The sequence below is a fragment of the Haliotis rufescens genome, unplaced genomic scaffold (assembly GCF_023055435.1).
Source record: "Haliotis rufescens isolate VD_foot unplaced genomic scaffold, xgHalRufe1.0.p SCAF_12, whole genome shotgun sequence".
In the NCBI taxonomy this organism is placed as follows: Eukaryota; Metazoa; Mollusca; class Gastropoda; order Lepetellida; family Haliotidae; genus Haliotis; species Haliotis rufescens.
In genome coordinates, this window is record NW_025963802.1 from 13,065,809 (window position 1) to 13,082,042 (window position 16,234).

At 45.7% G+C, this 16,234-nt stretch overlaps 2 protein-coding genes across 2 annotated transcripts in view; one reads left to right on the forward strand and one right to left on the reverse strand.

The window, feature by feature from the left end:
• Window positions 1-915: 915 nt before the first annotated feature.
• On the forward strand, window positions 916-2,313 carry LOC124142068 (vegetative cell wall protein gp1-like). Its single transcript, XM_046510333.2, has one exon. The coding sequence runs from the start codon at window positions 916-918 to the stop codon at window positions 2,311-2,313; it is 1,398 nt and encodes a 465-aa protein (XP_046366289.2).
• A 9,352-nt stretch (window positions 2,314-11,665) lies between these two features.
• Window positions 11,666-16,234, reverse strand: part of LOC124142024 (DNA replication complex GINS protein SLD5-like) — a 35,082-nt gene continuing 30,513 nt past the window's right edge. The window contains exon 7 of the mRNA XM_046510262.2: window positions 11,666-12,987. Coding sequence (XP_046366218.1) covers window positions 12,891-12,987 — 97 coding nt within the window. The 3' untranslated portion in view covers window positions 11,666-12,890. The remainder of the gene's footprint in view (window positions 12,988-16,234) is intronic.

A 16,234-nucleotide genomic window follows, 5' to 3' on the forward strand; every position in this document is an offset into this window, starting at 1 on the left:
GTCAGACCGTACAATCTGCACATTGGTGAAACCTACAAGCAAAGGTTTGATGCCAAGACCAACAGACCAAGGATCATAATCGGGTTGAATCTGGGATTCGAACCCACGATCAACAATAAGCTGATCCTAGCAACTTACCGAGTATTAAGGCGGCCATAACATACCCCATTAACTGAATGTGTGTGTCGGACACTATAATAACCTTATAAAGTGACAGTGTATCACTAAACTGAAGGGGCCACGGGTGACCCAGTCGTCTAAGGCTCCGCGATTCGCTGTGCAGAGTTGCGTCCCTTGGGCACGCCAGAAACCTATGATTGTGGGTTCGAATCCCGGTTCGCCCCGATTATGTTTCTAGGTTTGACAGCACCATACCCATGCTCGTGGGTTTCACCGAAGTGGTAAACGTCTGAGACCTGCACCACTTCAGGCTATCCTCCCACATTAAGCTGGCACGCCGCGATACAACTGGAATACCTTTTACAGACGCGTTTAAACCAACTCAAACACCCACCTGCTCACCCCCTCTTACACTCCCTCCCCCCCTCACTCCAATGTGGCCGAAGGTAACCAGAGATTGTTGCGAAACGAAGTGGACAAAACAGATAACACATGTTAATTCTTTTTAACTTGATTGACGCTCGCGGGGTTCGTCCGAGGCTATTTAGTTAATCTCAAGAGGGAAATTTGTCACGAGATTGGGGACTTTTGTTTAAAAACAAAGTCGAGAGTTATTCAGATAATCGAGGCCTTCACAAACTACTTGAGGTCTCAATAAGGTACTAGTGTTTGTTTTGATCCTTTGGGTCGATCTGTCTGAACTATCTCGAAGCCACTAAACAAAACATCCCTTACACACAAGTCAAAATGAATTATTACACTTGTCTATCTCAAAATAATAAGTTCATACCACTTATGTCAAAGGAAAAACCTAGCCACCGCCCCACCCTGCCCTCGCCCACCACTCCCATCTTTGCCTCACCGCCCCACCCTACCCTCAACCACCACTCCCATCCTTGCTCCACCGCCCCACCCTACCCTCAACCACTCCCATCTTTGCCCCACCGCCCCACCCTACCCTCGCCCACCACTCCCATCCTTGCCCCACCGCCCCACCCTACCCTCAACCACCACTCCCATCCTTGCTCCACCGCCCCACCCTACCCTCAACCACTCCCATCTTTGCCCCTCGCCCCACCCTACCCTCAACCACCACTCCCATCTTTGCCCCACCGCCCCACCCTACCCTCAACCACCACTCCCATCCTTGCTCCACCGCCCCACCCTACCCTCAACCACTCCCATCTTTGCCCCACCGCCCCACCCTACCCTCGCCCACCACTCCCATCCTTGCCCCACCGCCCCACCCTACCCTCAACCACCACTCCCATCCTTGCTCCACCGCCCCACCCTACCCTCAACCACCACTCCCATCTTTGCCCCACCGCCCCACCCTACCCTCAACCACTCCCATCCTTGCTCCACCGCCCCACCCTACCCTCACCCACCACTCCCATCCTTGCTCCACCGCCCCACCCTACCCTCAACCACCACTCCCATCTTTGCTCCACCGCCCCACCCTACCCTCAACCACCACTCCCATCTTTGCCCCACCGCCCCACCCTACCCTCACCCACCACTCCCATCTTTGCTCCACCGCCCCACCCTACCCTCGCCCACCACTCCCATCTTTGCTCCACCGCCCCACCCTACCCTCAACCACCACTCCCATCTTTGCCCCACCGCCCCACCCTACCCTCACCCATCACTCCCATCTTTGCTCCACCGCCCCACCCTACCCTCAACCACCACTCCCATCTTTGCCCCACCGCCCCACCCTACCCTCACCCATCACTCCCATCTTTGCTCCACCGCCCCACCCTACCCTCAACCACTCCCATCTTTGCCCCACCGCCCCACCCTACCCTCACCCATCACTCCCATCTTTGCCCCACCGCCCCACCCTACCCTCAACCACTCCCATCCTTGCTCCACCGCCCCACCCTGCCCTCAACCACTCCCATCTTTGCCCCACCGCCCCACCCTACCCTCAACCACCACTCCCATCTTTGCCCCACCGCCCCACCCTACCCTCACCCACCACTCCCATCTTTGCTCCACCGCCCCACCCTACCCTCAACCACTCCAAACTTTGCCCCACCGCCCCACCCTACCCTCAACCACCACTCCCATCTTTGCCCCACCGCCCCACCCTACCCTCAACCACTCCCATCCTTGCCCCACCGCCCCAACCTTAAGGGCCTGTCGCACAACCAATGTACCTCGCCGGGACGAAACCGGAGAAAAAATTAACGGCGAGAAAATAGGCGGAGCTCCGGCGAGAAAGCACTTGAAAAATCAAAATTGACCGTAGCACTACCGATGTAGTACCGGCGTTCCCGTTGTGATACGGTTGTGATACCGTTGTCCTACCGATGTAAGAGCCGATGTGCTACCGAATATAACTTTTCTGTCACCTCAGTTTTACCGATGCGCGGCCGATGTTATACCGATGTATAACCGTTGACCGGAGCTATAGCGGAGTAATACCGTTGCGCTGCCGATGCACTACCGATACTATCGGCGCAAATCGGTACTACTTCGGTGGTACTCGGTAGTACTACAGTACCACATCGGTACCAGAACGGTACACATTGAGGCCACCGGGGAGCCGCCGATCCATTACGGGGCGCTACTGATATTAACGAAGCCATACCGGAGTACTGCCGTTGTACCGCCGTTGTACTTCCGTTGTAGTCCCGTCGCTCCGGCAGAGCAACGGCGGAGTTTTTTGAGCATGTTCAAAAATGTCTACCGTCGCCTGCCATTGCTAAATTTTTCGCCGATGTTCTGACGATGTCCTGACTATGTACTTCTGTTCTCAGCGATGTGATACCGTTGCGCTGCCGTACCAGTACCGATCCCCGAAACTCGCCAAATTTGTGCTCAGGAAAAGCTCCGGCGACCCAAATCGTCACGGTGTGACAGGCCCTTTACACTCAACCACTACTCCCATCCACGCTTCACCGCCCCACCCATGCCCTCACCCACCACTCCCATCCACACTCCATCGCCCCACCCCTACCCTCACTCACCACTCCCGTCCTGACCTGTGATAGAATAGGTCTTCAGCAACCCATGCTTGCCGTAAAAGGCGATTATGCTTGTCGTAAAAGGCGACTAACGGGATCGGGTGCATGGTCAGGCTCGCTGACTTGGTTGATGCATTTATCGTATCCCAATTGCGTGGATCGATGCTAATGATGTCAATCACTGAATTGTCTAGTCCAGATTCGTCATATAACTGGAATATTGTTTAGTGCGGCGTTAAACAACAAACACTCCGATCCTTGCTTTACCGCCCACCCCTACCCTCACCCACAACTCCCATCAATGCTCCATCGCCCCAACCCCTACCCTCAACCCCACTCTCTATTAAAATATCATTTTCCGTCGTTGTGTTAATAATAATTCATGCCACGTCTATCCAATGGTATTAAAAACCGTCTCCGATGTCGTCACCGTCGAACACCGTGCTGTTGTTGATGCGCAGAAGCGGCATTGTTTCACACCCACAACAAATGTTTTGTTTTCTGATGACATGTCTCCCTCACCCCCAGCGTACTACAAGGTCAAGGTCGACTACCTGCATGGGAGTCGTTACCTGTTGTTGGTGTGAGGCGGTGTGTGTTGCTGGCGTGATCATCCCCGGTGGTATATCTATAGTGTATTTATATCACATATGAGTGCAGTTCTGTCAAAGGTATTAAGTGTAACTCACAAACAAACAAACACATTAGCATCAATCACAGACGATATAAGTACAAATATGTGTCACCTGCAACATGGCAAACGCAAAGTTAGATCTCAGGTGCATTCCCTCTCATCGTGAATGTTGAATCTTGGTACACCATAATACATGATCAAGAGCAATAAGCAGAGACATCCTCGGCAGTCCAGGGAATGCATGATCAAAACCTGCCTTGCAGGACTTTCAACTACGAAACGACATTCTTACTGGAATGGACAGAGCACACAATAACAGCGTTGCATTAAATGATCTGAGAAATAAACGCTGATTCACAGACATTTTCTTCTTTTATACCGATACATACCCCCAAACAAACCGTTAATGCTATTGTTTATCTAATCCCTAGTTTGTTAATAAAAGCGAGAAAGTACAGCGAGGCCGATCTTCTTTTTGGGCACTTTCCAAACATGTTAACTAAGAGTCGACCATGCAGTACCTGCCATGAGTATCTGCTACCTTCACCTACACTTCTAACACCACGCTACAATCCATGTGTAGACCGCCTCCGTGGTCTTGTGGTAGAGCGTCCGCCCGGAGAGCGGAAGGTCCAGGGTTCGATCCCGGGCCGCGTCATACAAAAAGACGTTAAAAGATTGTACTTGTTGTTACCCTGTCTGGCGCTCGGCATTAAGGGGCTAAAACAAGGACTGGTCGGCTCGGTGTCAGTATACTGTGTTAAACTGCGGCATGGTATCTCAGTGAGCTAGCACTATAAATCGGCATCAGTCCGGACTAGTACAAGCAGCCACACACACACATACACGTGCATGCACGTCGCTATATAAGTGCAATAATCTTGGACGCGACGTTAAACCCAATTTCACCTCACCTCACCTCACCTACAATCCATGTGGGTCTACCATGGTTATTTGGCGAAGAGAGTTTGCTCATATGTGAAATCCAGACAACTTTGTGGAGATGAAACATTTATTCAATTCGCATAATCCTGGGTTCTGATGGTATAATTTGTTGTTTAACGCCTCCGTCCGCGTAATTCCATCTACAGTAAACTACGTTTATAACGAACACGCTTATAACAAACTAACGGATAAGACGAACTGTTTTTTTGGTCTCGTCCATTTACTGCTCATAACGAACTTAGGTTATAACTAAACTTAGTGGTCCCTTGAGTTCGTTATAAACGAACTTAGGTTATAACTAAACTTAGTGGTCCCTTGAGTTCGTTATAACCGTAGTTTACTGTATATGGCGACTTGTAACCAAACACAACCAGTGATTGATAGTATGAGCAACGTCTAACGTCGGATTGGGATTATACAGCAGTGGTCATTATAATGGACTCAAGTCCATCATACGGTTGAGAAATAATGACAGTTGATGGCAACCAACTGCATAAGGCTGCCCTTTATGCGATGAAGGCAAGGGGATGAATATAAATTGTTACTTGTGTGAGCTAATTTTGATGCTATAGAAAATATATTTACCAAAGACATGTATCATGGATGTAAATTTGAATACATTTGAAAATATAATTGCCACAAATGGTCCTGAGCAAATCAAATCATTGTGCTTGTTTTAACAGTATTCCAGTTATATCACGGCGTGTCAGCTTAATGTGGGAGGAAAGCCCAAAGTGATGCAGGTCTCAGACGTTTACCACTTCGGTGAAACCCACGAGCACGGGTATGGTTCTGACAAACCTAGAAACTTAATCCGGGAGAACCGGGATTCGAACCAACAATTATAGGTTTCTGGCGTGCCCAAGGGACGCAGCTCAGCACAGCGAATCGCAGCGCCTTAGACGACTCGGCCACCCGTGCCCCCATTCCCGGCAGAATTGGTTCCCAGTACCCTAGTCTTGCTGTGTGAACCAATACATGAGGATAGGGGTTAATATGTGACCTGGTTTATTCTCAAGATACACCGACAACACGGATCGTTGTGAGCTCTCATACTCTCAGCCACTAGATTGCCAGAAACAGACTCGATTACTGCTCGATGACTTAGTTGATAGCATGTCGTCCTATCCTAGTCGCGTAGATCGATGTTCGTGATGTCAATCACTGGATTTTCTGGTTCAGACTCGATTATTTACAGACCACCGTCATATAGCTTGAATATTGCTGAGTGCAGCGTTAAACAACAAACAATCTGTACATGCCGCTGCACCTTATAGCGGGAAAGTCAGCGAGAGCGTCGGTCCCCCAGCAAACTCCCGCTCTCGCTGTTCGTGTAACGCTGTGCATATAGACGCAGGTAGGTGCATTCCTCCTGTCATATCAGGGAGTGCAGCTGCATGGGCATAAGTCAGTGCGGATGTTTTGACGCCAATAAAAGTGTTTGTGCAGTGGACGCGACTATGGCGTGAAGTTGAGACTAGACAACACATTGTTAATGACCCCCATTGATATGCTGAGTGATAAAACATTTGATATGAAAAACCATTTCCTTTAAAAAATCTGAATTTGGCTCAGAATTGGTTCCCAGCAGCCTATGTTTGTTGTTAGAGGCGACTAAATGGATAGGCTGGTCAGGCTCAGCGTCATCGAAACCCGAAGGCGTGGACCGTTGTTCATAATATCCATCACCGGATTGTCAGAGTCAAAGTCCCTAATATACAGACCGCCGCCATATAGTTGTCCAAATGAAGGTTTAAATAGTGAAATAGTGTTTTCGAAAAATATAAAAGAATACCATTCTTGTTGATAGCAATATCTTAATCTAGACACAAACTCAGCAAGAAACGCTGGGACATTATCAATAGACGTATTCCCACACATTATCAAATCCACTAGAACAAATTTAATGTTTAACCTGTGATACCCAATTCACTTCCCCAGACTGTGGCAGTTTTAGAAGCATATCGTAAGACACTTTTACATATCTTGGCTCTTGTTAGGATATTATTGTTGCCTAAAACTTTACAATTCTAATAGATGGCTACTAGATAACGATCACATTTACCATAAATAACATGATTTGCTGAGGATGGTTTGACATGTAAAAAACGGTCACGCGCTTCCAGATGCATAGATTCAGTTGCATTAATATCAAAATCCCAAATGTCAGATCCATATACAACAGTATTGGACTTATCTTCGATTAAACTATTTTATCGAAAATATCACAAGGAATTGGCTTTCAACGCTTTAAATACTCCGTATAAAACCTCTATAGTTTGTCATGTAGCACTGTGTATGTGTTTATTCCACGATAACGTTTTGGAGGTGAGGTGAAATAAGTTTAACGTCGCGTCCAAGATTATTGCACTTATATAGGAATGCTTGTACTTGTCCGGACTGATGCCGATTTTATAGTTCTATAGCCAACTGAGATACCATGCCACAGTTTAACATGGATACCCCACTCAGACACAGTATACTGACTTCGAGCCGACTAGTCCTTGTTTTAGCCCCGTAATGCAGACGGCCAGACAGGATAACAAGTACCATCTTTTAACGTCTTTTGGTACGACGCGATCGGTGATCGAACCCCCTACCTTCCGCTCTCCGGGCGGATGCTCTACCACTAGACCACGGAGGCGGTCAAAGTTTTAGAAAATACTACTCCAAGATAGATATCGAAATGCCTTGAGTTTTAAGTCTAAAAAACACCAAGGTTTACGAGTTTACTCCCTCGGCCGCTGTTTCTACTTTTAGACACAGCCGCCGAGGCAGAAAACTCGACCGCTTTCGTACTTACTCGTTCATAACTTTTGATATATATTGTCAATCGAATTTGGTGTACTTAAAAAGGTAAATGGTTTAGGAACACACGAGAATAATATGTCCATGACCTTCCTTAACTTGATGTTGCATGTGCGTTTGTTGTGTGGCGTGTAACAGAAAATAGCTATACGTGTCCATGACATACTAAGAGAGTAGGACCCAGATTCAGGTCAAGGCAGCATAATCAGACAAACTGCAAATAGCATACATGCAGCGCTAGACTTCAGTACGTTGTGCAATGTGAAGGTCGCGAGTGGAGTACGGTGAGGTGAAATAAGTTTAACGTCGGGTCCAAGATTATTGCACTTGTATAGCGACGTGTATGCACGTGTGTGTGGCTGCTTGTACTAGTCCGGACTGATGCCGATTTATAGTGCTAGCACACTGAGATACCATGCCGCAGTTTAACATGAATACCCCACTCAGGCACAGTATACTGACTCCGAGCCGACCAGTCCTTGTTTTAGCCCCTTAATGCCGAGCGCCAGACAGGGTAACAAGCGGTACCATCTATTAACGTCTTTTGGTATGACGCGGCCGTGGATCGAACCCCGGACCTTCCGCTCTCCGGGCGGACGCTCTACCACAAGCACCTAGATATGCACACAATCATGACAAAATATCAATTTGCATTGTACGTGTATATAATACTGCAAATATTTCGTAATTTTGACAGTAAGCATTTAAAATAGGTGGATGGCAAATCTGACAGCATGAACGTGTATTTCTCTCGATAAAAAATGTAGCATAAAGATCTGAACCGCTTCATGTTATGATCCAGGATCTAAGGTCTGGGTCGAAGGGCGAATTCTATTGGCATAAATGTATTATTCTCTTCATAACCAACAAATGTATACGATGTATCTGTTTATTATAGGGTGGGGATAATATCTGTTTTCATGTTATGGTCAAAGTTCTAACTCCTTTGGGAGTGCCAGACAGATGAACAGAAGGACCAGTCCTGGTAGCATATATGCATTCCTCTCATTATACTCAGCAATTGTACATATGGTTATATGGTGGGGATCTTAACTGTGTCCACATAGGGATGCTTCCAACCAAATATGGATGATATCTATCTCTTAGTTCCAGAGAAGAAGTCGTTCAAAGCAATATAGCCAAATTACACCTATGTGGCCCCACCCCTCAGCCCCACCATTTGTACAGTTTTGAATCCCCACCACCTAGGGATGCTTCCAGTCAAATTTCGTTAATTTCCAATTAGTGGTTCAGAAGAAGTCGTTTGAATAAATTGTTGACGTACGGACGACGGACCGGAGGACGGACGCCACGGTATGGCATAAGCTCACCTTGGTCCTTCGGACCCGGGTGAGCTCATAATCGAGTCTGGACCAGACAATCCGATGATTGACATCATGAGCATCGATCCACGCAATTGGGATACGATGACATGTATCAACCAAGTCAGCAAGCCTGACAAGCATAGTCGCCTTTTACGGTTGCTGAAGACCTATTCTACCCCGGATCTTCACGGGTCCTTATTACCTCTGCAGGTGGAATCGGGTTTAACGTGGTTCGGGACTGTTGCATGCATGATAGCGACGTGCGTGTGCGTGTGCGTATGTTGTCTTTATTGTACTAGCCCACTGAAATACCAAGCCGCCTTTTAACATAGATACCCACTCAGACACAGTATACTGACTCCGAGCTGACCATTTTCAAGCACTATCTTTAACGCCTTTGGTATGATGCGTCCAGGGATCGAACCACCAACCTTCCACTCTGGGCAGACGCTTCATCCACTAGACCACTATGGAAGGCATATTTCTACAAACACATGTTGTCTTTCCGCAACACTGACTGCTTCGATGATGAGTGAGTGAGTGAGCATGGTTTTACGCCGCTTTTAGCAATAATCCAGCAATATCACGGCGGGGGACACCAGAAATGGGCTTCACACATTGTACCCATGTCGGGAATCGAACCCGGGTCGAACGCTTTTTAAAACCACTAGGCTACCCGACCGCCCCTAACACTGTCTTTCCCCTTACACTGTCCACTATACAACAATTATGTGAGAATGGATTACCGACATTGACAAAAACAATTATTTCATTCACACGTTATTTCCAGGTCAATTAAAGTCATATACTTACATCCTGACAGACCCGTGAAGATTCCGGGGTAGAATAAGTCTTCAGGAACCCATACTTGCCGCAAAAGGCGACTATGCTTGCTTGTCGTAAAAGGCGACTAACGGGATCGGGTGGTCAGGCTCGCTGACTTGGTTGATACATGTCATCGATCCCAATTGCGTGGATCGATGTTCATGATATTAATCACTGGATTGTCTGGTCCAGACTCGATTATTTACAGAACGCCGCCATATAGCTTGAATATTGCTGAGTGCGGCGTTAAACAACAAACCAACCAACCAACCAACATCCTAACATATTCCTGTCGTTTGACATAATTAAAAGATAAACTAAGTAAAGAATACAGATGAGTGCTGTGGACATCATTTATGTGATATTTTATTCAGTGAGTGAGTGAGTGAGTTGGGTTTGACGCCGCTTTTAACAGTATTCCAGTTATATCTCGGCGTGTCAGCTTAATGTGGGAGGAAAGCCCGAAGTGACGCAGGTCTGACGTTTACCACATCGGTGAAACCCACGAGCACGGGTATGGTGCTGACAACCCTAGAAACATAGTCCGGGCGAACCGGGATTCGAACCCACAATCATAGGTTTCGGGCGTGCCCAAGGAACGCAACTCTGCACGGCGAATTGCGTCGCCTCAGACGACTGGGCCACCCGTGCCCCCGATATTTTTTTCAGCAGTGTTGACTTAACAGCGATCGTCTCGCGAGATTTTCACCCATTGTGATCGAATGAATAAGCAATATCCAACCTGAATGACAAGTTTCGACTCTACTGTCTGTACCGTCGCCCCCTGGCGGACGGGCGGTGACGCAAGGCCGTATGTCACTGTAACTCATATTACTGAGTTGTCATTTAGGAGACAAAGCACCAATGTTTATAAATTCGTGCTTCTTGTTTGGATTTGGACAACAAGTCGGTTCCACGCGAACATCTCGGTCATCAATACCCAACACACGCAAATCGAAATACGTGATTGTTGTTGTCTATAATTGTAAAGCGATATAAGTGTGCCAAAATCTGATCGTTGTGCTTCGAATACTCCATGCTTTCATCTGATTTTATTTATATGACAAAGGATATTCACTTCAAGGACAGCACTAAATGGGACCAAGGTTTTATCTCGGTCAGTCAGTTTATAGTAAGGGACGACCATTTGATATTTTTAAAACCCTGTAGATCAATTTAGTCAACTTTTGATCCATTCAGTCAACTTGTGGATCCATTCAGTCAACTTGTAGATCCATTTGGTCAACTTGTGGATCCATTTAGTCAACTGGTAGACCCATTTCGTCAACTTGTGGATCCATTTTGTCAACTTGTGGATCCATTCAGTCAGCTTGTGGATCCATTCAGTCAACTTGTAGATCCATTTAGGCAACTTGTGGATCCATTTAGTCAACTTGTGGATCCATTCAGTCAACTGGTAGACCCATTTAGTCAACTTGTGGATCCATTCAGTCAACTTGTGGATCCATTTTGTCAACTTGTGGATCCATTCAGTCAACTTGTGGATTCATTCGGTCAACTTGTGGATCTATTCAGTCAACTTGTGGATCCATTTTGTCAACTTGTGGATCCATTTGGTCAATTTGTGGATCCATTCAGTCAACTTGTGGATCCATTCTTTCCTTTTATTTATGATTATTCACTACTTGCCACTTGGTGAGAAAGGGTAAGGTCTGTGCCTTTTTTGAAAAAAGCATTTTTTCCCGATCATGTTCCAATCATCATTCATAATTTTACCAACACTAACCAACTCCCAACACTAACTAACTCCCAACACTAACCAACTCCCAACACTAACCAACTCCCAACACTAACCAACTCCCAACACTAACCAACTCCCAACACTAACGAACTCCCAACACTAACGAACTCCCAACACTAACCAACTCCCAACACTAACGAACTCCCAACACTAACGAACTCCCAACACTAACCAACTCCCAACACTAACCAACTCCCAACACTAACGAACTCCCAACACTAACCAACTCCCAACACTAACCAACTCCCAACACTAACCAACTCCCAACACTAAATGAGGTGAATATTGTTTAATAAACAAAATATGGCACTATCTATTCCAGTATGCGACAGTGGTGTGTTGTTCCAGTATTGTGACAAGATGAAGATTGATCAGGACTGAGTGAACAAGCTTCTTATGCCTTGCAGCAAACCCTCGTATGTCCAGTGTAGCATGTATGTCCAGTGAAGAATATCACCATCCTTTGAGAAGAAATAGCCTGGACCCATCTGTTACTATAGCATCTTTCTGAGCTCAGTTAAAATGGCATGATGCTAAAAATAGCCAACAGCGAGAGGTTATGTGTTCAGTTACTGATAAAACAGGTGCAGGTAGTGGCGTCACGTCACGTAAGAGATGAGGTGAGGTGAGGTTAACGTCAGGTGCAAGAGTACTGCACTTACATAGCGGCGTGCGCTGCTTGTACTAGTCCAGACTAATGCCGATTTTATGGTGCAATCCCGTTGAGATACCATGCCGCAGTTTAACATGAATACCCCTCTCAGACACAGTACACTGACTCTGTGCTGACCAGACAGGGTAACAAGAAGTAACATCTTAATGTCTTTGTGTATTATATGGCCCATGATCGAACCCCGGGTCTTTCGCTCTTGGGGCGGACGCTCTACCACTAGACCACTGAGGTGGTTGACTTTACATAAGAAACAAAGTTCTGGTGCTCAATGTGTTCAGGATATTTAATGCTGCAGAAAAGAGGTATTATACCCTAGGTAATAGAGGATGTTTTTGAAACCTAGTTCTGCTACTACACTATCCCACAATGAAACATCTCTCTCTCTCTGTCTCATACGTGCAAGACACCTTGCTCTGTCCCATCTGATTGAAATGTCTCATCCCTTCTGAATGAAATAACTCTCAGTGTCTCATGAGTGAGACATTTCTGAAACATCTCATCGGAATGAAAAATGTTAAATATTGTCTCATCTGAATAATATGTCACAATGTCTCATCTGAATGATACGTCTCACAATGTCTCATATGAATGATACGTCTCATAATGTCTTCTCTGAAAGAGATGTCTCAGTGTCTCATCTGAATGAGACGTCTCAGTGTGTCCTGAATGAAACGTCTCAAAGCCTCACAGTATCACCTGAATGAAACGTCTCACAGTGTCTCATCTGAATAAGATTTCTCACAGCATCACAGCTGAATGAGACCCCTCACAGTGTCTCCTGAATGAAATGTCTCACAGTGTCTCCTGAATGAGATGTCTAAGTATCTCATATGAGTGAGACTGCTCCAGCGGCCACCAGGGAAGCAATGGGTTTGTATCTCATGATGTGCTGGTCGTTTTTCTGAAGGTCCACAATCTCCTCTCTGAAACAAACAACAGACACCCATAATAAGGCATGTTGCAGTTTACGGGCATCATGCAATGTTTTTGAGACAACATAAACTGAGTAAACATAACATGTATTACCCTCTCTCTGCAATATGACAAGTTTTCAACCCACATGTGTACTGGGCCGATGGGCTCCTCACATTTCTTGAATAAATTTCTTGAACAGACATCATACAGCACAAACAAATTATTTAAAATATTTCAAAAACAGCCACACAAAAATCAATGATAATGTTGTTTTATTTCTAAATGTTTCCAAATGTAGACATTAAAGATTTTTTTAGATCAACCTTGTAATACCTTTTCCAGTTCACAAAAAAGACTTTACAACAGATTAATAATTCCCAATTAAATAATAAATTAAGAAATAATATACTAAAAATGGCAATTTAAGTTGTTACATGAGTAACTAAAATACAACATGAGATGGCGGGGATCACAAAAATGTCACTAAATATGCAGGAATAATTTTTTAGCTATATTTAATTTTCAATGTTAGGATTTATCTCAAAGAAGCTTGAACAGCCGCGTCTCTCAACTTGCATTTCCCACGTACTTCTTCAATCTTGTTCAAGCTCAAAGTTAACAGTTGTAAGACCTGGACAAATTTGAACACTTCCCCTAGGCAGGAACTGTGAAGCTTTTAGCCACAAGCCTACATTTCCTGATTTCCTAACAAATCAAATATTGACACCTCGCAATTGCATGACAGATTTTATGAGAAAAAGAAAAAAATAACAACAAAAAACAAAACCAATCAATTTCTATTTCATTATGGTAATGATTTCTTTAGCACTTGATTTAAAAAAATGTTTCTAGCAGACACATTCCCAGGACTCATTATAACCCTCTCCAAATACATGTTTCCGAAGAGCGCAAGATACCCCACTGCTAGAGGCAAAACATACCCATCCCTAGAGCCAAGATACCCACCCCTAGGGCCAAAATATACCCTACCCAAGAGGCAAAATAAACCCATCCCTAGAGCCAAGATACCCACCCCTAGAGCCAAGATACCCACCACTAGAGCCAAAAGATACCCACCCCAAGAGGCAAGATACTCACCCCTAGAACCAAAAGTTACCCACCCCTAGAGACAAAAGATACCCACCCCTAGAAACAAAAGATACCCACTCCTGGAGACAAAAGATACTCACTCCTGGAGACAAAAGATACCCACCCCTGGAAACAAAAGATACCCACCCCTAGAAACAAAAGATACCCACCCCTAGAAACAAAAGATACCCACCCCTAGAAACAAAAGATACCCACCCCTGGAGACAAAAGATACCCACCCCTAGAAACAAAAGATACCCACCCCTAGAAACAAAATATACCCAACCCTAGAAACAAAAGATACCCACCCCTGGAAACAAAAGATACCCACCCCTGGAGACAAAAGATACCCACCCCTGGAGACAAAAGATACCCACCCCTGGAGACAAAAGATACCCACCCCTAGAAACAAAAGATACCCACCCCTGGAGACAAAAGATACCAACCCCTAGAAACAAAAGATACCCACTCCTGGAGACAAAAGATACTCACTCCTGGAGACAAAAGATACCCACCCCTGGAAACAAAAGATACCCACCCCTAGAAACAAAAGATACCCACCCCTAGAAACAAAAGATACCCACCCCTAGAAATAAAAGATACCCACCCCTGGAGACAAAAGATACCCACCCCTAGAAACAAAAGATACCCACCCCTAGAAACAAAATATACCCAACCCTAGAAACAAAAGATACCCACCCCTGGAAACAAAAGATACCCACCCCTGGAGACAAAAGATACCCACCCCTGGAAACAAAAGATACCCACCCCTGGAGACAAAAGATACCCACCCCTAGAAACAAAAGATACCCACCCCTGGAGACAAAAGATACCAACCCCTAGAAACAAAAGATACACACCCCTAGAAACAAAATATACCCACTCTTGGAGATAAAAGATAACCACCCCTGGAGACAAAATATACCCACCCCTAGAAACAAAAGATACCCACCCCTGGAAACAAAAGATACCCACCCCTGGAGACAAAAGTTACCCACCCCTGGAAACAAAAGATACCCACCCCTGGAGACAAAAGATACCCACCCCTAGAAACAAAAGATACACACCCCTAGAAACAAAAGATACCCACCCCTAGAAACAAAAGATACCCACCCCTTGAAACAAAAGATACCCACCCCTGGAGACAAAAGTTACCCACCCCTGGAAACAAAAGATACCCACCCCTGGAGACAAAAGATACCCACCCCTAGAAACAAAAGATACACACCCCTAGAAACAAAAGATACCCACCCCTAGAAACAAAAGATACCCACTCCTGGAGACAAAAGATACTCACTCCTGGAGACAAAAGATACCCACCCCTGGAAACAAAAGATACCCACCCCTAGAAACAAAAGATACCCACCCCTAGAAACAAAAGATACCCACCCCTAGAAATAAAAGATACCCACCCCTGGAGACAAAAGATACCCACCCCTAGAAACAAAATATACCCACCCTTAGAAACAAAAGATACCCACCCCTGGAAACAAAAGATACCCACCCCTGGAGACAAAAGATACCCACCCCTAGAAACAAAATATACCCACCCCTAGAAACAAAAGATACCCACCCCTGGAAACAAAAGATACCCACCCCTGGAGACAAAAGATACCCACCCCTGGAAACAAAAGATACCCACCCCTGGAGACAAAAGATACCCACCCCTAGAAACAAAAGATACCCACCCCTGGAGACAAAAGAGACCCACCCCTAGAAACAAAAGATACCCACCCCTAGAAACAAAAGATACCCACTCTTGGAGATAAAAGATACCCACCCCTGGAGACAAAAGATACCCACTCCTGGAGACAAAAGATTCCCACCCTTAGAAACAAAAGATACCCACCCCTGGAGACATAAGAGACCCACCCCTAGAAACAAAAGATACCCACCCCTAGAAACAAAAGATACCCACCCCTAGAAACAAAAGATACCCACCCCTGGAGACAAAAGATACCCACCCCTAGAAACAAAAGATACCCGGCCCTAGAAACAAAATATACCCACCCCTAGAAACAAAAGATACCCACCCCTGGAAACAAAAGATACCCACCCCTGGAGACAAAAGATACCCACCCCTGGAAACAAAAGATACCCACCCCTGGAGACAAAAGATACCCACCCCTGGAAACAAAAGATACCCACCCCTGGAGACAAAAGATA